Consider the following 22,446-nt stretch of genomic DNA (forward strand, 5'->3'; position numbering starts at 1 on the left):
TGAATTTTCTGTGGGAACTTGTTTGCCTGCTGGTGATTCACTGTGTGACCTTGCATGAATTGCTTAATTCCCTTTAAAGGGAATCTTCCCTTGGAGAGAAGATGCAATGTTATTTAAAAAACACTTTCTTTTTTCCTGAAGCCATATTTGAACTTGGCTTCCTGTTCTCCTGAACTGTGAAAGGCTGCTGTTTGACTTGAACATCTGCCTGAGAGACCTGAGACTTCCAAAATCTCCGGCAGTGATCATGCTTAGAGATCACAGCCTTGTTTTGAAGTTGGTCTCTATAGGACTGACACTTTTTGTCTCTCTAGATATGGATGAACTGGAGCCTGCCCAAAAGAAACGATGTGAGCAGCTGGCCTATCTGGAGTCAGAAGAGTTCCAGAAAATCCTGAGTGCCAGGTCTAAGCACACAGATGTCCTGAAAGAGGTATGGCCTCAATCCAGCCATGACTCACTGACAGCTCAGAGCTAGGGAGCTGTCTGGACCCCTCATAGGCCTGCAAGAAGCAGGCACCCAAACATGTCATAAGCTCCAGGCTGTCCTGATGAGTAGAGTCAGGGGTCTCTGAGCATGCAGGGCACGGTGCCTGCAGGTCAATGTTATTGCCACAGCCATGGTAAGGTCAAGTTGCTGTCGGGTTTTTTGCTGTGTTTGGAAGAATCAATGAAATTTCCAGGTTAATGGATGATCACAGAAATCCTACTGCCTTAAAAACCAAATTAGCCACATGCCTATTTTGTCCATCATTTCTTGACATCTGGGCCACATAAGGACAGCTGCCACCTTCATCTGGCACTTGTCTAAGTTGTGGAGCCTGTGAAATGCCAGCAGTTGCCCTGAAGAGCTAAGAGGTTGGATTTCTTCTGTCGGGGTCCTTGATGAGCATGGTTTCGGGGATACAGCACCTCCAGTGGCAGAGGGCTCTTGTCTTGGACACCTTGTACTGTTACGAAGTTGTAGTTGTTTTAAAGTCTTCTGAGGAGTAATGTTTTGGCTAAGGAGCAATACCATTCATTACCTCTTCCTGCCTGTCCTCATCAGTATTTGCTTATTTCAGTAGTATGTGCTGTTCTTAAACCCTCCAGTCACATCTCGGGGGTGGCTCATTTCAGTGTTGGGGAAGCACAACACATGCACTGTGTGGATTTACTGAAGAAGAGATACGTGGTGTAATTTGCCCTAAGGCCATTTCTGGAGTGGCTTCTCCCATCGGGTGTCTCCCCACAACTCTTTTTGTGTGCCTCCACAGGCTGAGGCCGAACTGCAGGAGCAATACTTCCAGCCCCTGGTGAAAAAGGAAGAACTGGAAGAGAAGATGAGAACCATTAAAGAAGTGAAATGTCGAGTTGTGACGTGTAAAACGGTGAGCGAAGGGGAGCCAGGGTGACAGCAGAGCACAGATTGCACAAAATGATGCTGGACCATCCTGCAGACTACCCATCAGTCACCGTCTCGGCTGTAGTCCAGTGTGGAAATCAGAGACAGTCTTGTTCCTTATGCCTGTGGCTGAGAGCAGCCCATGCACTGAGTGACATGAAGACGCTGGCAAGGCAGGCTTTAGTCTGTGCTGAACATCTCAACTTTGTGCCAGTGGATTCCATGGGTGTTGGTGTCCTGAAAATATTTACCAGTTTCTTCCGTGAAGTGCTTTGTATCGGGAGCCCCAGTTCCCCATATGAGATAAGAAAATAGGCAAAATCCCTTGAAAACACAACAGTGGGTGGGATTCCTCTATCTGCATTTCCAGGGACTTTGCCATCAGGAAGAGGAGTGGAGCTTTGTTACTATCCCAAATACACTGAGTGAAAGGCAGGAGTTAACCTCCCATTCCCAGGGTTTCAGCCCCTGCTGGACTGCTTCCTCTGCCCTTTCCTATCTGTTTTGGGGCTGCACAGAGTGTCACAGTGTGCTCCATGGAGTGCTGGGAGCAGGGCCACAAGATGCTGGCAAGGAGGGGAGGATGGCATTAGGAGGAGCAGCGACAAAGCCTGCGGCGATGATCTCTCAGACTAGCAGGCTTCTCAGGTTGGGAGAACACAGAGACACTTTCCTCTGGATGTTCAGCTGTCACCAGCCCACAGAACAGGTCTTACACACTGGTGCAGGGCTCACAGCTCTCTTTCTCCTCCCTGACAGTGTAATTACACCCATTTCAAGCCTTTGGAGACATGCGTGCAGGATAACCACGACTTCCACTGGCATGATGCCATCAAGCGGTTTTTCAAATGTCCTTGTGGAAGCCGAGCTATTTCCCTTGACAGGCTCCCAAAAAAGCCCTGCAGGTAAGAAATGAGCCTCCTGAAACTGTGACTGGGGCTTTTGTACTGCCCATTCGCAAGCGACTTGTTGGAAGTCAAATAACCATGCCCTCGAGTGGGAACGCCGGCCACAGCTGGCTAAGCTGTGTAAGAAGGGTGTGGGGCTACTTTCATACTGCGCAGCAAACACCTCGCAGTGGTCCTCACCTGCCATCTTCATCTTTCAGTACCTGTGGCCTCTTCAAGTGGGAGCGAGACGGGATGCTAAAGGTAAGGGTGAGCCAGCCATTTCTGAGCAGTGTCTTGGTATTTTGTCCCACACTTTCCTCCCTTTCAAGCTCCCAACAAAACCTGCAGCTCTGCATTGCACACAGGTACCTGCAGACTGTGTTTGGGTGGACTTCCTCCCCTTCCTTTCTGTTCTGGAAGCTTTGTTTTATTTAACTGTGAGGAATTTGCTGTTGGCCAGCGTTGTAACAGTTCACAATGTCAAGGTGCCAGATACTCTTCCTAGAGTATCTGTTAAATATTTAGTCAGGGAATTTAGCCCTACCACAACTTCTTACCACACGTTAACTTCTTTTCTCTGTGGTTTGTGTTTCTAGGAGAAAAAAGGTCCAAAGATTGGTGGAGAAACGCTTTTACCAAGAGGAGAGGAACAACCAAAATTTCTCAATAGTCTTAAGTGACATGGAGTTGATTTCCACCCCCCCCCACCCCACACACACAAACACACATCATAAGGATGGATTTCTGTGTCTAAACCACACATTTCTGTACTGGAATGCCAAGAGGAATCTGATTTTAGGGATGAATGAGCAGGGGAGTCAATTCCTGATGAGAAGGACATCTGCAAAATCTCCTCTAGGCCACTGCATGGATATTTAACTTTGATCTTTTTAAAATTGACTGAATAAGGCAGCGCGTGAAACACATGTTCATGGCTATTCTTTTTTACTAACAACTTGGTTACAAGATTTAACCTAGAAAAGAGATGTCTAGAATGGAATTCGTCCCAAGCAATCCCTAGGGGTCCCACGATTTCTGTGGAATAGCTGGTGTAGTGTGACCCACCAAAATTAAGTGACAAATCATGGACTGGGAGGACTGTAGACTCTGTAAGCACTTGTGAAGTTAGGACTGTGGTGCGTAAGTGCCAGCCTGTCAAGGTTTTTCAGCTGCTGGCTGAAAAGGGTGTGAGAAGATTGTAGCCACCGAGCAGTCTTCATTGGCTCCAGAATTACTCACTCTGAACCCTTAAGAATGGAAGTCAGACAGTTCCTGAGTTTGTCTCCTTGGCTTAGGTGTTAGAAACCCTTTTGGTAGCCTTGGTGTTGCCAGCCAGTGGTGTTCACACTGCAGGCTGGTGGGAGCTCTTCTGAAAGCCCTTTCCCCATCGCACAGCCCCTTACTGGGTTGCCAGCGCCATCCACACTACGCCACCGTATGGCTACAAACCCACAGCTTCCACTTGGAAAAACTTTATTGAATCTGGCACCCTTTTGTGAGTGGTTTTAAAGAGCTGAGCAATTACATTTGATACATTTTACCCTTTTTCTGGCATTTTAAATTTTCCCGAAATCTTCCCCAGCCATCACCATGTCAACCTTTGCTGCTGGTGCAGCTGCCTGGGGCCAGTAGCTGTCTCAGACCAAGCGAGATGAGATCTCCAAGAGATGGCTCGTGGAAAGGTCTGTCTTCATACAGGTGTTTTTTCTGAAAGCATGGCTGTAGGGATGCCTGCAGCATTTGGCCACCTTCTGCTGCCCTGGCTCATGCCCAGTGGGATCTCAGGGTGTTTCTAAGTGCCCAAAACCACTAGTACCTCAGTGATTTGGTGAAACTGCTACCACCAGTCTCACATGTCCCAGTGGCCTTGTCGGTACCTCTTTTGTTTACACAGGGGCTGGAAGAGAAATAAGTTGCTTCATTTGAAGCAATGGACAGATTTACCTCAGTGTTCTGCAGCCTTCATCTCCTGCTGGTGCTTTTGCTGGGCACCTTTGCTCAGCATGTTTCATTCATTTCAGTCTCCTGTCGGTACCATTCGAGGGGTGGGGTGTCACTGGTGGATGACTGTAGGGTTGTAACCATGATATTGTTTGACAATGTCTCCTGTGGATTCCTCATTCAGAATAAATACGGTGCGCAATAAAATGCTCCCTGGGCTTGTATGGTGCCATGTCTCTGAGAAAGGGGCGTTGTCCTTTGCCCGAGAGCTTGGTGCTGAATCACCAGAAGGGATTGGTTTGTGGTCCATAACTCCAGCTGCCAGTTTTCTCATCCAGACCAACAGGAGATTCTCACCTGGAGCCCATGAAACCAGCGTGAAATTCCACATCTCTTATCAGCCTCCAGCCAGCATGTGGAAAGCTTCAGGCCTCTTTCCAGGCCATGTCTTTGGCTAATGGAAAGGAGATTTTTGCAGAAATTAAAATGTTGAAGGTGGGGTAATGCTTTGTCTTTGTAACTGCCCCCAGGACGGTGGTAGGGAGGAAAGGTGTGTGCCTCCTTGGGAGCCGAGGGATGAAAGTGATACTCAGTTCTGCCTTCTATGCAAGAAAGGATGAAGAAACCAAGGCCCATTTTTCTGCTTAAAGCCCAGCAGTAAACAAGGAGTGGGGTAGATTGGGGCACATCAAACCCAATACATCAGTCTGGTTTTGGAGATTCTTTTCTTGTGCCAAAGATGGTTCCAGCTCAGCAGAAGTGGGCAGGAGGGGAGCTGCCCCCGGGACATGCTGCCACACGGGAGCACACAGCCCCAGCACCAGGCCAAATGGGTTACCGGGTCTCCGGTCTGTACCGATACATTCCCACCAAAACTTCGGAACAAGAGGCAGAGACCCATGAGAGGCAGCTCAGGTGTGACCAGACAAACCCAGCTGGATCTACGCTGCTGCTGAAGCTGTCTCCGTTTTGGGAACATAGTACAGAAACCTCCAGCCTTGCAGCGAAGGAGCCCAACCACATGCCAGGCTGTGTTGGCAGGAGAGCAGCCAGCAGAGGGAGGATCATGAGTCTGCCCTGATGCTACCAGTGGGTGTAAGTCGTTAAGCTGGATTAACGCTACAGAAACCCCTGCTGCTTGCTGCTGTTAGCAGGGCAGGTGAATCAAGACAGCGGGGGTGCTGAAGCTGCGGTGTCCTCTAAATCGTTCAGCAAAACTCTGCTGGAAGTACAATGCCAACAGTGTGTTCTCAAGCCGGCATGGGGATTTGCAGAGCAGTGAGCTGATATATCAGGCCTTTGCCCAGCCAAGTTGGCACATGACTGCAAGGGTTTTGCTCAGCTACAAAATGCCTCGTGTCTATCAAAACGGGCAGGAAGATACCCGGCTTTTCTCGTTATAACCTCCTACGAAATCAGCCTTGGGTTTTAGCATCCTGCCTCTCCTCAGCCCTCAGCTACTGCTGAAATGTCAATTTACACCACCTTGCCCTGCCGCCACAAATTACCTTTCCTTGGATTTTACAAACGCTTTGAGGAAAAGTTAAGCCTTTAGCATTTTCTCCCTCTGCTCTAACCAGCTCAGGTTTATTAACTCTCAAGTAAAATCAGCTTAATGAAAACTTATTACCCTTTCGCTAATAAATACACTACGAAAAAGGACCTTCCTTTTTGCCCTTCAGTCTTTCATGACAGAGCCCGTGCTGTGGTCTCTTGGACCATCATGTGCGGCTCCCCCAGCAAGCTGGACTCACCCAGCCATCTCACAACATTTGATTTTCCCAGCCCACCTGCTCCCTGCCTTTTCCCTTCCGAAATAAAGTCTATGTGGGACGAGCACAGGCAGAACTTTCTCCTGTTGTTTTGTCCTTTCCTGTACAAAGCTGTGTTGCAGATCCCACTCTTTCTGCCCTGAAAACAGCCCTGTGCTGCCTACGCAGGAGAACCTCAGGGTGCCGCTGGGGTCCACCGCTGGATGAAAAAATCAACCTGGGCAATCAGTGCTCTTTGCTATTTATATGACTAACAGGGATTCAAAAATAGCAAAATAACCTTTGTCCATGGTCCGTTAGACAAAATCTCAAACCCTGACTTTGAGCGTGACAGGCAAATGCAGAGGGAAGGGAAAGCCCTCGTGTCTCTGTGGACGTGGCTTTTCCAGGACAATTATATTTGCTGTTATGTTTGTACCTTGCTGTTAAATTTCCCCAACTAACCTGCCTTGCGTTAGCTTATGCCTTTTGTTGGCTACCTGATAGCTCTGCTCATGTGTCACGCAGCTTCCTCTCCAGCACAGCTGCTTATGTTGTATTTTTCTATCTTCATAGACTCGGACCCAAGAAGGGAGCAGCTCTGGGGTGCCCACACCACTTGCACAGACAAGGAGCAGGGAGGTAATGTAAGCAAGGAGAGGAGATGTTTTGCATAGGAAAAGGTAATTGCTCCCTCTGTCCCCACAGCGGAACAGAGCTGGCTGGGGTGGTGATCCAGGCACAGATAAGGGCTGGGAACTGCACAGGGGATGTGGTACATGTGCAAACATATAAATAAGCGACCTTGGGTTAGGCTGCTGTCCCAGCAAGGACCACTCAGCAGGTGAGCGCCTGCGTTCTGACCCCGGATAACTCGGCACATGGTGGCTGTGCTGCTTTTAGGAGGGGACATGTGACACTGAACGTGAATGAGCGTAACGTTCCCTGTAGAGCTGGAGTAACTGGGGTGGCTTAGAGCAGTCAGGGGATGGATAGGAGCTTAGCATGGGCAAGTCACGGCAGATCATGGTGCTCCTGTATCTGAGCCCATCCTGTACACCGGCAGCACAGCATGTGCCATGGGAAGTAATTATATGGAGTCTTAATTACTTTCCTAAATTAAGGCCTCGGTTACTCTTGGCACATGCCAAAACTTGTATGCCCTGGGGGTTAAACCTGCCTGATGCTGTCAGTCTGATTTCATTCAGGCTGGTGGAGATCACAGAATCACAGAACGGTTGGGAGGGACCTTAAAGATCATCTTGTTCCAACTGCTCTGCCATGGGCAGGGACACCTCCTACTAGACCAGGTCGCTCAAATCCTGGTGATGAAGTACTTGAACACCCTGCTTAGATTCAGTGAGTTAGGTAAATCCTTCCAAAAAAACCTCTGTGCTCTTTCATCCCTGAAACTGCTGCTCCACTCCTAAGCCAGGGCTGCAGATGAATGTGGGGCCTCTCAGCCTAGAAGTTGCTTGGGAACCGCAGCAATAAATGCTTTCTCGTGCTCTTTTTTGCTGTTGCTGCTGCTTTTGACTAGTCCTTTTTTGGGGTGAAACTCCCTTCTAGCTCTCAGCTTGCAAGGGGGATTTCTGGGAAAAGTTAGGCTGAATTTTTGAGGAATAGAATAACACTTTGAGAAAATCCTTTTTCATACAGCAAAATAAACAGTTGCTGAAGACCAAAGCTGAGCATCTGCAAAACTTCTAGCCAGACCTAAGCCTAAGTGTTTTGTTAATAAAGTTGGGCAGAAGCAGCTTTGTCAGTACAAAGTGCTGAAATTCTGAATGTCCCTCATCACATCAACAAAACTGGCTTGAAAAATCATAAGGACTAAAACAACGAAATGGAATTTTTCTTCATTTCCCTCCTGTGGCCTTGACTCTTTCAGATCCCATTTACCACTTTTTTTTTGGTGAGTATCCTATTTTTCAAGCTTTATTATTTAGAAACACTGCAGGGGTTAAGATTTCTGATTCCCATTTTTCTCTCATTCCTGAACTGGAGAATTTCTGAAATTGAATCTTTAAGAAAAAATCCCATAGCCAAGACACCACCAATCATAATCAAAATCACAAGAGGGATCAATACCCTTAGGACCACTTGTGAGTTAGAGTAATCATCAAGGCCAAAAGTGCAACCAACGCCTGTGGACACACCTGGACCTGGCAAAACCTCTGCCCTCCAGCCCAGACTGGCCCGTGGGAAGTGTTGGAGGAATGAAAACTATGCTGTACTCTGGTCTGGTCACCCTCTGCTAGCCCTTGAGTTCGCCGATGATCTTGCAGGTGAAAGAGGACCACAGATCTCTGGGGCTGCACATGTGGGGCGAGCCAGGGCAGGAGGGAGTGGCCGTGTCCCCTTTCGGTAGAGAACCGGGGCTTTGGCTTTGGCTTCATGCACGTGTCCCTGTGGGCATTTGGGTGTCTGTCAGTCCCAGGAGAAATGCAGCTTTGGTGTTCTGGAGATGAGCTAATTTACTGAGTCTTGAAACAGTAGAGGAGGCAAAATATAGAGTGGAAACACTTTATTTTTTTTAGTAAAAAAAAAATTGCTTTGAGAACAAACGCATCAGAGAAAAAAATGAAGGGAGAGTGAGAAAGAGAATGAATGGAAGGGAAGAAGAGAGAGAGAAAAGACAAAGAAAGGAAAAGGAAGATGATGAAGATAATGGCAGAGAGTGAGAAGAGAGGAGAAAGAAAAAGAGGGAAGAAAGGGAAAGGAAGAGGAAAACGGGAGGGAAAAGGAAAAAGGAAGAGGAAGGAAGGACAGCATGCATCGGGGGAAAGGTGCTCTGAAAATGACAAGAACAGCGTTTTATCTGATGTGCGAACCAGGGTACTCAGGACATTACTTAGGTGGAAAAAATTCCCTCAAAATTATGTTGCAGACAATGTCTCTCCAGCTCAAGTCACTGACAAGACCCCTGAAGGTGACCCCTGTGTTTCAGGGCTGGAGGGTGCTGAGGGAAAGTACACGTGCTGCAGAGAGCATCACCCTGAGTCCTAACAGGAGCGGAGCTGGGCATGGGAGCAGAGAGGAGATCCACCCACTGCCTTAGGGGAGAAAATAACTGTCTGCCTGCAGAATTCATCCTTAGCTCTATGGTCCTTCTGGTGGACAGCCTGGATCAGGAGGACACATGTCCAGCAGAAGGCTGAGCAATAATAAAATCAGGGTCAGGTCTGTTTGTGCCATGCCCTGATGCTGGGGTCCTACGCAGCTCACCCCTACACAGCACAATGGGGTCAAGCAACGTGGGGAAGAGCAGGCCACCAAGCTGTGGATGTGTTAAGTCTTGTAGCATCTCTCACAGCACTGAAACCACGCGCCCACCTCACGGTGCAGGTGACCATGTTTGCAAGGAGACGATGGGCTTGAAATTGTTGAAAGCTAGTTCAGTGCAGGTTGCCCCACACCCCACAGACAAGCTGTCTGTCTGCTCCACACACACGCGGGTAAACTGATAGCATGAAACCTTGCTTCATGCCTGTTGCTTAACAAAAGTCCTCATTAGAAATAAACAAAACCCTTCCTTCAACAGCATGCACGTGGCTTTTCCTTGCACAACAAGATGTCCTTAAGCCTTCAGGTGCAGCTTGGTTTATATTTCATATAATTTTATCTAGACCATCTTATCTAGACCGTGCTTTTCCCAAGAAAGGTTGAACCAGATGATCCTTGTGGTCTCTTCCAACCTGGTGTTCTGTGGTTCTGTGATAATAATTCCTTAGGACAGTTGGCCAAGCCATGATGATGATGGCTTTTAATCACAGACACAGCGTAATTCATCTACTGCTGCACCGATACCCCGATTTCTGAACATTCAGCTATAACATCATGGAAGCCAGGACATGGTCTGGGACCATGCACATGGTCATGCACTGAGGAGGTAAAGAGATACTGGCAGGTGGTTTGCCCAAAGCTGCCTCCCAAATGGTTTTGGCATTACTGTATCTGACAGCAAAGAATCGTGAAGTGTCAGCTAGGATTTAAAAGTAGAAAATACGGCCTTGCTCACAACAAGGAGGTTGACTTAGTGTTAGCAAAAAGACTCATAACTGCACTGAAACAGGTGCCAAGGAATCACCTACCAGCTCCTGGGACTCATTAACATGTCCTGATGATTTTTGAAGAAAGTAACAGTGGTAAAGCCAATTTGGTGCTGGCCTGGAAGCCGTCAGGAGAGGGTTCCAGCCCTGCACACCAAAACTACAGCCCAGCATCCCAGGGCATCAAACTGAACTGCACTGGCCTGGCTAAACAGAGAGCTTTGGCTGGGACTCGGGAAGGAAAGGAAAGCTGGTGGCCTGTGGAAGAAGGAGTCACTCAGGAAGACTACAAGGATTTTGTGAGACTGTGCAGGGAGAAAACTAGAAAGGCCGAAACCCCGCTAGAACTTAATCTGGCCACTGCCATCAGAGATGATAAAAAATGGTTCTGTAAATACATTAACAGCAACAGGAGAGCTGAGGAGAATCTCCATCCCCTACTGGATGCAGGCCTGTCAGTCTGTCCTCGGTGCTAGGGAAGGTTATGGAGTAGATCGTCCTGAGTGCACATACAGGACAAGGTGATCAGGTCCACTCATCATGGGGTTATGAAAGGCAGATCCTGCTTCACTAACCTGATCTCCTTCTGTGAAAAGGTGACCGGCTTAGTAGATGAGGGAAGAGCTGTGGCTGTTGTCTACCTGGACTTTAGTAAGGCCTTTGACACTGTTTCCCACAGCATTCTCCTGGAGAAACTGGCTGCTTGTGGCTTTGATGCGTGCACTCTCCACTGGGTAAAAAACTGGCTGGGTGGCCAGGCCCAGAGAGTTCAATCCAGTTGGTAGCCAGTCACCAGTGGTGTCCCCCAGAGTTCAGTTTTGAGTCCTGTTTAACATCTTTATCAATGATCTGGATGAGGGGATCGAGTGCACCCTCAGTAAGTTTGCAGATGACACCAAGCTAGGTGGGAGCATCAATCTGCTTGAAGGTCAGGAGGCTCTACAGAGGGATCTGGACAGGCTGGATTGATGGGCTGAGGCCAAGAACATGAACTTCAACAAGACCAAGTGCCGGGTCCTGCATTTGGGCCACAAGAACCCCCTGCAACGCCACAGGCTTGGGGAAGAGTGGCTGGAAACTGCCTGGTGGAAAAGGACCTGGGGGTGTTGGTTGACAGCAGCTGAAGATGAGCCAGCAGTGTGCCCAGGTGGCCAAGAAGGCCAGCAGCATCCTGGCTTGTACCAGCACTGGTGTGGCCAACAGGAGCAGGGGAGTGATTGTCCCCATGTACATGGCACTGGTGAGGCCATGCCTTGAGCACTGTGTCCAGTTTTGGTCCCCTCACTGCAAAAAGGACATTGAGGTGCTGGAGCAGGTTCAGAAAAGGGCAGCAAAGGGGTGAAGGGTCTAGAGCACAAGTCCTGTGAGGAGCAGCTGAGGGAGCTGTGGTTGTTTAGCCTGGAGAAAAGGAGGCTCAGGGAGTGCTCACCCTACAACTACCTGAAAGGAGGTTGTAGCGATGTGGGGGTCAGTCTCTTCTCACAAGAAACAAGCGACAGGACGAGAGGAAATGGCCTCAAGTTGTGCCAGGGGAAGTTTAGGCTGGGTATTGGGAAAAATTTCTTCACAGAAAGGGTTATCAAGCCCTGGAACAGGCTGCCCAGGTAGGTGGTGGAGTCCCCATGCCTGGAGGTATCTAAAACGTGTGTAAATGCGGGACATGAGTGACACGGTTGAGTGGTTGGACTTGGCAGTGCAGGGTGAACAGTTGGTCTCGATGATCTTAAAGGTCTCATCCAACCAAAATGATTCTGTGATTCTGGGAGTTCATGGAATAAAGGAAGGCCACCCCTGAACTGCTGCCCTCACCGGAAGGGCTCAGCAGCAGGAGCACGGGAATTGCTCTCAGTCACCCACACATCTGGCAAGACAGGCAGGGCACAGGCAGTTGCTGGGTGCTGGGTGATGCTGAGCTGCAGTGTCCTCGTGTTTTTCTCAGCCCAAACACTTGCCTTTCCAGGATTCACTTCCTTATTGATTCAACCACACACCCCCGGGCAGATTTCTGAACTGTGGAAACAATGCCACGCAGCCACCAAACATGGGTTTGCTTTAATTTACTCTTTATTTCAAAAATAACAATAAAATCCACGTCTTCATCAGCTGTGCTGATGACTCGCCTTGCGAACTCACACTGAAACTTCCCTGACACTCTGTGTTTATTTTGTATGGAAAAAGGATGTTAGGAACCTTAAGAACATGATCACGCACAGAATCTTATATTGATAATATTGATCTAATCTAACTATAATTATTATAATTCTACTATGATTATTAATAACCTTACATTAATAGAGCATCAGCCCCAAAGTGTATCAAGAGAGAGACTAGAAAAAAATAATCAAGAAGTAAAGCACATCTCCCATCAGACTTTTCCTTTGATTAGCTAAAATCACTGCAGCAAATCTGGTTTTGTAGGTCGGGTTTCCTTTGAAGAACATCAGCTGTTGAACCTCAACGAAACTATTTTGTACTAGCATAAAGTGATTTTCCAATGCAGTATTTGGGTAAGTTTCTTACGTAGAGGGCAAAAAGCACATAAATCTGGCTACTCAGGAGCTGATGCTCGGGCACACGTTTTCCACCCTGGTCTTCAGAGGTGACTTTAAAGATTAATTCTTTCTCCTTTCACGATCTTTCCTCGCTTCTTCCAAATACACTGCATTAAAAAAAGAAAAGAAAAACAAATCAAACAAAAAAAATACTTAGAAGCCACCATCTTCGGATAGAGTGTTTCCTGCTTATTCCTGGCACGTCTTATCTCCTTGGCCATGTATTCATAAAAATACCCATTAAATTATTAATTGTCACTTCAAAGTCTCCAACAGAAAAGTAGAGACATCACTAGATGAAATAAAAAGCTACAGATCCCAGCACACAGGACCGCAGGAGCCAGAAGGCTCGTTGGATTGGTGTGGTACGCAGAGAAGCCACCACAGATGGGCACGGTATAAACTGTGCCCTCCTGTTCCTGCAAATTCAGGTGTGGTCACCTGAAGAGCTGCTGGCGTAATTTGGCCCCAGCTGGGCTGATCTGCACTTGAAGCTACCAAGGCGTGAGGATAAAATCAATTTTGGGAGCTCAGAGGTGGGAATGGCGGTGAGCAGAGCCGGAGGAGGAATCTGCAGAGCTCCTCCGCTGCCCTGCAGAAGGGGCTGCGTGGGGAGCAAGGGCACTTCTCCAGCACAGGCAGCATGAAGAAGTCTTGTCAGCAAAAAGGCCAAAACTGCTTCTAGTTCTTGCTCGTTACGAGATAAGGTCATGATTTAAGATTACCGGCAAGTCCACAGGGGTGGTCAATTTATATTTTTCTCGTCCAAATTCAATCAATTCCTTCTCCAGGTGCTCTTGGGTCGTGTTCTTGACATCGATGTAGTTGCACTCGGAGCTGGCAAAGTGACAGCTTATACACTGCGTGAGGAAATTGGGCATCACTCGCTACCACACTGGTTACAAATGACTGGTGCGAAAAAGTCTCAAGCTTTCCAGATCATGCACACGCGCACCCTAGAGCAATACTTCACCTCCTTGATCCCGGATCACCAGCAACCAGAGTGGTGATCAGAGAACTCAGGTCACAGCGGATCTGTGTGTCCGTAAACATCCTTACTCTGCACCCAGACAGTCTCATCAACCCGGTTATTTTGTAATCAGTTCTTAGTTAAGAACTTTGATGGTGTTTAGCTGCTAAACAAATATTGACAGCTGTATCTACAGGTGGTCTCCTACCTTCCGGAAACCTGATGTCTTGTTTATCCCAGAGCCATGGATGAGCAGGGGGTGGAAGAACACCGTGTCTCCTTTCTCCATGATAATGTGAACCCTGGGACTTTTCTTATCATAATCCAGCAGCCCATGGACAAATTTGCTCGATGGACTCTAGAAACCAAGGAGGAGTTTAAATAATTCAGTAAAATTAGAACACTGGTTTCTCAATGTAGGAGAAGAGATGCAAAGATCGTGCCTGGTTTTCTTTCTTGAAGGTTGTACATTTAATACACACGATGGAGAGTCGACGTGTTCACCTACAAGCCTTGTTAATCAGTTATAAAGGACTCATGTCTAAAGAACCAGAATGGTCCGCTCTGCTTTCTGGATCATCTTTGCCCGTCTTGCGGATAGCTCAGCTTCCTCAGTTGCATCTCAGACACACATACGATAGGGCCGATATGAGCTACAAACCCATATGAAAAATTCCCATCTCACAATTAAGACATTCTTCATCTCTTTTCTCAGGCTGAATTCATTCTTTCCATTGGAGAGAATGGAGAGGAGCACAAGGGAGCCCCATCACCTCTGGGGTGTCAAGCCCAGCCTCCTGCTCCACGCACAGCCATCACCATGCTGGGCCAGGTCAAGAAGCATCCTTGCTTAGGAGAGAAGTATTGCCTGAACTTAAATTCTGGTCAACTGTTTATCATCCAGTTTTCTCCTACAGGACAGCAAACATCCTTGTCTAGCAGGTATGAATTCAGAGAAGCAGAAAGAGCCTTCAGACTCAGCAAGAATGGTGAAAAACGGTTGACTGGTGTGAACGAAGACCAATCCGTAACAGACAGCTTCCCAGCCACAGACTGTGTTCGAGTGCACCCCCCAGCCCAAACGTGGTCCCCTCATGCACGCCCTCCCCAGCCCCCTGTGTCACTCTACCTCCCACTGTGGATAACCGTGAGGCTTCAGGGGCAGCTTGTGCGTCCCCGGCTGCACTGCCAGGCAGCCGTTGTCCCGGTCAGCCCTCTCCATGGCGGTCCAGGCGCACACGATGCGATCCGCGGGCCGGAAGGGGAAGTAGTGCAAGTCCTGATGCATGGGGTGGCGAGAGCTCAGGTTACCTGAAAGGCAGGGAACGTGTGTGGCTACACTGAGAAAGCTCTTCATGCACTTTAGGTGTGACACAGAATTGTCCTGGGGAGCATCACATCACTGACGGTGGTAATGTGTCCCAGGACACCGCTCCAAAGCTGCGGGTGAAGCACTGCCTCTTGCTGGCACTCAGCTCTGAGGCCAGAGGAGTTGAAACCTCACTCTGTGGCCACGGTAAGAGGCCAGCCATGGTTCTTGGGGCCGTAGCTGCTCTGCGGAGTGGCTGGGAACGGCATGAACAAACGAAATGTTCTAGTAACTCAGTGTACTCTGCCCTTGCTGCCGTCGAACACCTCAGAGCAGGAACCAGCTCGGGTCCCAACTCTGCTGCACTGCAAAAGCTTATGAAGGGCCAAAGCAACTTGACAAAAACTGTAACGTTGTTAATTAAGTTTCATTTCCTCCCATTTCTCTTGTATAAAGTGAAACTCTGATCTGCAGCGCTAGAAGCCCAAGCCAGGATTCAAACCCCTCCGTTTGGCAGCTGTTCAAGCGTCGTCATGTCAAAGCGCTGAGTTTGCAGCCACTGTCAGCGAGGTCAGGAGTCAGGCTAAGTTTGACATTTCTGAAACGTTAGTCTGGAAAATCGCACAAGAACTCTAAGCAGAGGATCTTCTCTGTGTATACTGTCTTTTACCAAGCTCCAGGAAGCACTTGTTTTCCACACTTGTGAAATGTCAAGCCTTAAAAAAGAAAAAAGCTTCTTAAACAGCTTCACGCAAGTGCCGACAGCTGGAGAAGCAGCTGAGTGTCTAATCTTTGCATGTTCCTTTTTGAAACTTGAATGCTGCCTTAAAAAAAAATAATTGAGGGACAGTTAACATGGTGCAAAGACCTAAATTGCAGAAAGATGTTAAATTAGTTGGAAAGAGTATTTTAGATGTGACATGTGGTTAGATTTAGGAGGCTCACACGTACTCCCAACGTGTGAACCTGAACATCTACAGCAAACCAAATGTTAAGCAACGTATGCCAGCAAGCCAGCACTAAACTAAACCACGCCATTACCAAACTAACTTCGTATGTTTTCAGAATTGCTTTTAATTCCACTCAATTCAAGCAACTCCTCTGAAAGGGTACGTGCCTCTTCGGTTCAAGACCTGGCAAAGCGGGCACATGAACAACAGCACTTCCCTCTCCCTGGAGCTCTGCTTACCGAGATCTGGAAGTTTATTTATCAGCATCATCTGCATGGCCATTATGTTTGGCCCAGTGAAGCATTCAACGTATTTCAGGATCTGCAAAGGAAAAAGCAGCAGAAGAAATACTTGCGGTTTACGCTGCGCTAATATAGAGCAAGTAAATCAAAGCCGAGGCAGGTCTAGACCGTAAGAAATTGTGGGTTGGGTTGTTCATGAGGGTGTACCTGTTATCAGCAGTTTAACCCAAAATTTTTTACTTGGCCAGACACTTCTCAGTGATGCCCAGCGACAGGACAAGGGGCAATGGGCACAAACTAGAGCACAGGAAGCTCCATATAAACACGAGGAGAAACTTCTTTACTGTGAGGCTGGCAGAGCCCTGGCACAGGGTGCCCAGAGAGATTGTGGAGTCTCCTTCTCTGGAGAGATTCAAAACTCCCCTGGATGCCATCCTGCGCCACCTGCTCTGGGTGACCCTGCTCTAGCAGTGGGGTTGGACTCGATGATCCCCAGAGGTCCCTTCCAACCCCTGCCTCTCTGTGATTCTGTGATTATAAAAACCAAGCACAAACAAACCACCTAGAGATGCTGCTGTAGATGCAGCGCTCACCAGCGCTTTCTCTGCTGCACTTTACAGCGTTGCCAAAGATGGAAGATGGACGACTGCCAGGGCAACAGCTCGAGAGCTCTACAAAACATTCTCCGACATAACCTGACTGCTGTAGTACTCCAGGATCCAGGACGAGCCAACACATGAGGAACTGTAGCCACACGTTGCATACATTAATGCACTTCATCTTACGAAAAGTGGTGGGAATGTACACAAAGTACAAACCCCTCTGATGTGGAGACTGTACAGAACAGAGCACCACAGAACCTTCCAGAAGGGTTGGCTTGGCCTGCCTAGCTGGGACATCGCCTTCGCCTCGGCATTAAAACATATTTATGTTCACAGATAGATACTGGGTTCTCCCAGCACCATCCCCCGCCCGCTGGCTTTTTACCTCCGGCAGAGCACAGTATCTGAACAGCTCTTCATCCTCCCGGAAATCATGCACTTTCTTCACTGTTCTTTCAGACCGAATGAAGTTGGGCCTGTAGACCTCATCTCTCATTATCTTAAGTCCCGGTGGATTCACTTCCTTGTTGCAGATCCTCACAAATTCTTTCCTACAAAGCAGAGGGAATCAGAGAAGTAGAGCCCGTTTTAACCATGTTTGACCAGATTACTCTCCCCAAAGACACCTTTGCTACAGAGGAAGGTACTCAACAACACAACGCACATCCCTGCTGGGAGGGTCCAGATTCATCCAGCTTCCCAGAGCTCCCCCGCGATGCCGCTGCACACAGGACCACCCCCCCCCCCCCCCCTTCGGCAAGCACCCCATACCCGAAGGGCTCGAAAAAAAACTCCCCCCACGCCCCCCCCCCCCCCCCGCACCTTAGGCAAGCACCCCATACCTGAAGTGCTCGATGTCTTCATCAGAAACGAGCTTCCTAATGAGCAGATACCCGTTGTCTTCATAGAACTGCCTTTGCTCCGTGGTGAGGACATCGTTGTCCAGAGTGTAGCTGAGACACAGAGGAGAAACGCGTTAGCAGGGCTGGGCAGAGCAATGGGAACAGTGTTGGTGAGACCCGGCAAGGAGACAGTGCCCTGTGGGGTATTGGTGGCTGCTGGGCAGCTCCAGCCAACGTCTGGGGGAAAATCAGAAAGAAACTATCCCCACAGCAGACACCAAGGGCACTTGGAAGAAAATAATTAAGTAGCAACTCAAACTCAGTGTTTGGTTTTTTTACTTTTGTATGAACAAAGATACAATTTACCGAAACATCCTTGGCTGAGCAGCAGCAGCGACCAATGGAGCAGCAGTTTTCTGGGTTATAAATTAAGGAATAGACACTCAGACACATTGGAGTATGAAAGCATTACTGCAGAGAAATGAGACCCTTCCCCACGCTTCACAAGGAAAGCACGCAGAAAGGAAACCTCCAGGTCATTTCAACAAGTTCAGACAAACATAACTGTGTTCTGTGCCAGGCAGAGAGAGCCCAGGCTCACCCAGAGGACAGTGACCCAACCAGATGACAGTGAACCCGCCTTGCTTACGGAGCTTTGTGGGTGGAATTGAAGCTTCACCTAGAGAAAGTTTAAATCTCACCTGGAGAAGAGTCACACAAGGTGTGAGCACGGCACCCAAATGCTCTGAAGAAAGATCACACTTTGCATTACCGAGGTCACAACACAGCCCATGTGGAAACCACTTTTGCTTTTCACCCCACCCCCCTCCTCCCTTTCCACCCCAACCCCAGATCAGAAAGGATACAGGAGCAGGAGCTGCACCTAGATGTGGGGAAAGTGCCGTAGGATGGTGGTCAGCCGAGCCGTTGGGTTTGGCTTTGATGCTGAGGAGACAGCACCAAGAGCCCAGCTTGCCGCCCAGCACTTATAAGGTCTGCACAGTGCTCGGGGTGGAGCGCAACCACAGCATGGGCAGCACCGAGATGACAGTACCCAGGTGCTGTTTGCTCCTCTTCTCCTTCCCTGCGCATGTGCTGGCACCTGGGCATGCCCAGGAGCCTCTCAAGAAGCTGCTGGTCTCACCACCCTGGCTGGGTGAAGGGCAGGAGTGAAGGAACAGGAGAGTTTGGGAACAGGAGAGAAGGAGGTGAGGAAAGTTCAAGCATGATTCTACATGCTGCCTTTCCTGCACTCTGCTCATTCAGAGCTGCCACCAGCTGCCAGGACGGCTGCAAGGACAGAGCCAACACGTGTGCAGAACCCAGCGCCTGGCACGCTCAGTCACGCACCACAACTGTGCTGGCATGGGTGGTTTCTACTTTAACAGCGTGGTGGCTCCTGTCCTCTAAGAGTGCCCTGCTGGGAAAGAAAAAGCCTAGAGTGGAAATCCTGGAGTAGGGAGAGAAGGAAAAGAGAAGGTAGCTGAAAAATGGGGAGCTGCAAACAGAGGTTGCAACGGCCTCGTGTTCCTTTCAAGATGGGACATGCTTAAAAATTATGTATTCAACATACCCTGTCCTTGGCAGTGCACGTAGCACTCTCCTCTGTCCACCTTAACTCCGTGAGTGGTGTTTGAGAGGAGATATTATTAATGAGATTGATTATGGATCCATCATGCACTGGCAGCACAGTACCCAAGATGACTTTCTGACATCTTTGCACATCTCCCCGGTTGCCACTGCACCATAGAGCCTCACTGTTCCTGCAAAGCGGACTCCAGCCCCACCACGCCACAGTTTGGGATAGCTTGTGCCATCTATCCTTCGTCTTTCCCCTTCCCCTGGGCCAGCTTCACAGTCCACGGGTCACAGCACTTGCTGCGGGAGGGAAGGTGGAGGTGTGGCTCTTGCTGCAAGGACCAGGAGTGCACTGAATGCAGCATGTCCTCATTACAAACTGTCCTGGGGTCAGCTCTCCTTCCGCCTGCTCTGACTCCAGAAAAGGTGGAGGCCACAGGCTGAACACGGTCCTTCTCTTGACAAGGCTCTTCATTTTTTTCACAGGATAGCAAAAAAAAAAAAAAAAAAAATTCCCCTTTCCGACGGGGAATACTTTGGGACTGCAAAACTCATGGAGAGATGGGCAGTGTGTTTGGGAGCAGCACTTGGGTTCCTGCACTTGTTCTTCATGGGGCCACAGCACACTGGGCAGGTTTCCTCCTGGAAAAAAATTAAGCTTGGGGCAGCAGTTGACTTGGTTAAATATTGCTTTTCCTCTCCTCCTCCCTCTCCTGCTGCCCTGGCGGCAATTCAAAGGAGAAGAGGGAGTTTGGACCTGATGGCTGATAAAACCTCGCAGCTCCTCGGTGGCCGCAGCTCGCTCTGCAGTCACCCGGCTGACACGCTGGAATCAGCTGCACTTCACTGCCACGAAACCAAACCCTAAGAGGTACATGGAGTGGTTTTGTTCTTCACCCAGAAATCCAAGCGCTGGAGACTGACATGCATTTCCAGCCGTGAATTTCCACTAGTGGGGCCTGTGCTTTGGAAACCTGTGACTGCAGAATCTCTGCTGGCTGGGATGGGTGGAGACAGGAACCAGAATGCACTTACCAGCTAGATCCCTCTCACAGGGGGTCACATTTACATGAACTGATGAAGCACCCCTTGGACTCAAGCCCTTGCTCAAAATTCCTGTGAGGAGGCGCTTGTGGGTCCTTACTCTCCTGGGAACATGGTCCTGCACCCATGAGCCTGTAGCTTTGCTGAGAAGAACTTCTGCTGGATCTGGCTCTGCTCAGGGTCGTTTCAGGGGTCAAGGATCAGACTCCTTGGCATCACTAGGATCCACCTGAGCTGGCCTTGCACACTGTCGAGGGGAGCTTCACTACGCTCTGGAGTATCCTCAGTGTGGTGTTGTAGGAAGGAATGAGGACTTGACTCTCTCATCAGATGGGACAACTGCTAAGTTTCTGTGATCTGCAAAGTCTTTGGTGGTTTTATTCTTCTGAAAGAGGAAATTTAAGCCAAAATCCATAGGCAGAGACGTGCACATTTTCAAAAACAAAGCTAAAGCTCTTCCTTTCCTTCTCCCAGCGTTAGCAGGATAAATTCAGAGTCTGGAAACTCTGGGGATCCGGTGGACACCTGTAGCTCTTCTCTGCAGTGACAGCTCCCTCTGCAGTCAACTCAGCTACTCCAGTAATGCTAGACAGGGAAGTCTCTCCACAAAGCCCATGTCGCGAAGCAGACGGGACACTCTTCAGTCCTCACAAAAATCCCAAGGAGAGCACCAGCTCAGCTGTGAGGCAGAGCTCAGCGAAGTCGGTGGAGGAGCCTCCAGCTTGCTGGAAAGCATTCACTCGGGCCCATGCAGCAAGCAAAGGCCAGGCTGAGAAGGTCCAAGTCTCGAGAGGCAGCATGGCACATCTCCTGCAGAGCGGGATCAGTGCCAGGGTGATACAGAGGGCATGGGAAGAGAGGCACGAACCAGGGTACTCAAAACCACCCACTGAGCAGGGCTGGGGTCTGTCAGGAAGTCTCCCCTTCCTCAGTCTTCTTGGTGTTGTGGTCAAACCACAGGCTACGTCTGTCTCCAGGTGTGAACCACAGCCCAGACACCTCAGCCCACCACCAAGAGTTCAGGACCAGCGCAGTGACTGTGCTCAAACCTCCCTCTGTTTAAAAAGCATATGAACAAGAAGAAACCCCACAGATGCTGCAGGAAGAGGAAGAAGCAGAGATCCCTCCTCTCCACTGGCCACTTTTCTAACCAGCCCACTGTTGAGCCTTGTGGGTTGAGGGTTACAGAGCAGAAGGAACCACAAGAGCCCGTCAGTGCAGCCTTTGGAGCTGTTCCGGCACCTTCTCCGGGTGGGAGGAGGGAGTGGAAAAGAGGTGAGGATTGCTGGGGTATTCAATGATGCACCCACCGCCAGAATTTTTGAGCAGCAGAAATAACACAACACAGCCCTTGAATACAGTTTTGCTCTGATTTAATCTGTGGTTCAAAAAATAGATTCTGAAAGCAAAACAGTATTTCAGAAAGCAAGGAAAAACATTGTGAAAGGCGAGAGGATGACTTTGGTGCACATTGCTCCACCCTGCCACCAGCGCACCTTGAGGAACATCCAACCACCTCCCCGACCTAGCAGCACCAGAAGTCTCCTTTTCCCCGTCCCACCAGACTCCAGGGAGGACTCCCTCATTTCACACAGCCTTGGATCAGGTGGGCAAGGCCAATGGGAGGCTGGTTTGCTGGCCCAGTAGCTCCCAACCCTGTCAACCATGTATTTCACTTGTGCCACCGCTGCTAGGTAAGATTATGGTGCCACACCAGGTCACATTTGAAGAACTCTAGCAATCACGTTCCAGCCCATCAGTCCCATTTTGCTATGTGAGTGGTTGCTTCTTCCTCTTCACCCAGTCCCTGACACTGTTGATTCTGCGGGTACCAATACCCCCATCTCCATCAGCTGTACTAAAAACTTCCCATGTGAGCTCATACTGAGGGCTTGGCATGAAACCCCGATTAATTTTATTTCTTTTGTGTAGAAAAGGAAGTTGGAAATGTTAAAAACTGTACCCCTTGCATAAATTCTTGCAGAAAATCTTGTTAGTGTAGCATCATTCCAAAGGGCTGTCACAGGAGGAACTTTTAAAAAACCATCCTGAAAACATCAAGAAAATCAGGGTGTTGTCTCAAGACCTAAATTCTTCGGTTGTCTAAGATAAGCACAGCAAATCTTGTTTTTTCTAGGTTAGGTTTTCTTTGACGTATCAGCTGTTCAACCTCAGGGCAATTATTTCGTATTAGCGTAACGTGATTTTGTAATGCAGCACTTGGCCAAGTTACCAAGGCAGAGGTCAACAAAGCACACGTAATTCTGCCTGCCAAGGCAGGGTCTGCACTCTCCAGTTAGAGAAGCTCCTTCTCAGGCACGTGTTTTCCATCCTGCTCT

At 48.9% G+C, this 22,446-nt stretch overlaps 3 protein-coding genes across 3 annotated transcripts in view; 1 reads left to right on the forward strand and 2 right to left on the reverse strand.

Moving 5' to 3' along the window:
- Nucleotides 1-2,954, forward strand: part of MCM10 (minichromosome maintenance complex component 10) — a 17,359-nt gene extending 14,405 nt beyond the window's left edge. The window contains exons 15-19 of the mRNA XM_010136343.1: nt 294-433; nt 1,257-1,370; nt 2,144-2,289; nt 2,493-2,535; nt 2,871-2,954. Of these exons, the coding sequence (XP_010134645.1) occupies nt 294-433; nt 1,257-1,370; nt 2,144-2,289; nt 2,493-2,535; nt 2,871-2,954 (527 nt within the window). The remainder of the gene's footprint in view (nt 1-293; nt 434-1,256; nt 1,371-2,143; nt 2,290-2,492; nt 2,536-2,870) is intronic.
- A 9,669-nt stretch (nt 2,955-12,623) lies between these two features.
- On the reverse strand, nt 12,624-17,589 carry LOC104493623 (phytanoyl-CoA dioxygenase, peroxisomal-like). Its single transcript, XM_010136342.1, has 7 exons — nt 17,486-17,589; nt 17,029-17,194; nt 16,039-16,120; nt 14,670-14,851; nt 13,749-13,898; nt 13,296-13,430; nt 12,624-12,677 (listed from the first exon to the last, which is right to left on the reverse strand). Exons 2-7 carry the CDS (start codon nt 17,137-17,139, stop codon nt 12,624-12,626), a joined length of 714 nt encoding a protein of 237 aa, XP_010134644.1. The 5' UTR covers nt 17,140-17,194; nt 17,486-17,589.
- The window catches only part of LOC104493625 (phytanoyl-CoA dioxygenase, peroxisomal-like), a gene marked incomplete at its 5' end in the record, with an annotated part of 9,860 nt that continues 4,880 nt past the window's right edge, over nt 17,467-22,446 (reverse strand). Inside the window, one exon of the mRNA XM_010136344.1 lies at nt 17,467-17,596. Within this exon, the coding sequence (XP_010134646.1) occupies nt 17,467-17,596 (130 nt within the window). The remainder of the gene's footprint in view (nt 17,597-22,446) is intronic.

Source organism: Buceros rhinoceros, unplaced genomic scaffold, assembly GCF_000710305.1.
Source record: "Buceros rhinoceros silvestris isolate BGI_N320 unplaced genomic scaffold, ASM71030v1 scaffold11875, whole genome shotgun sequence".
NCBI lineage: Eukaryota > Metazoa > Chordata > Aves > Bucerotiformes > Bucerotidae > Buceros > Buceros rhinoceros.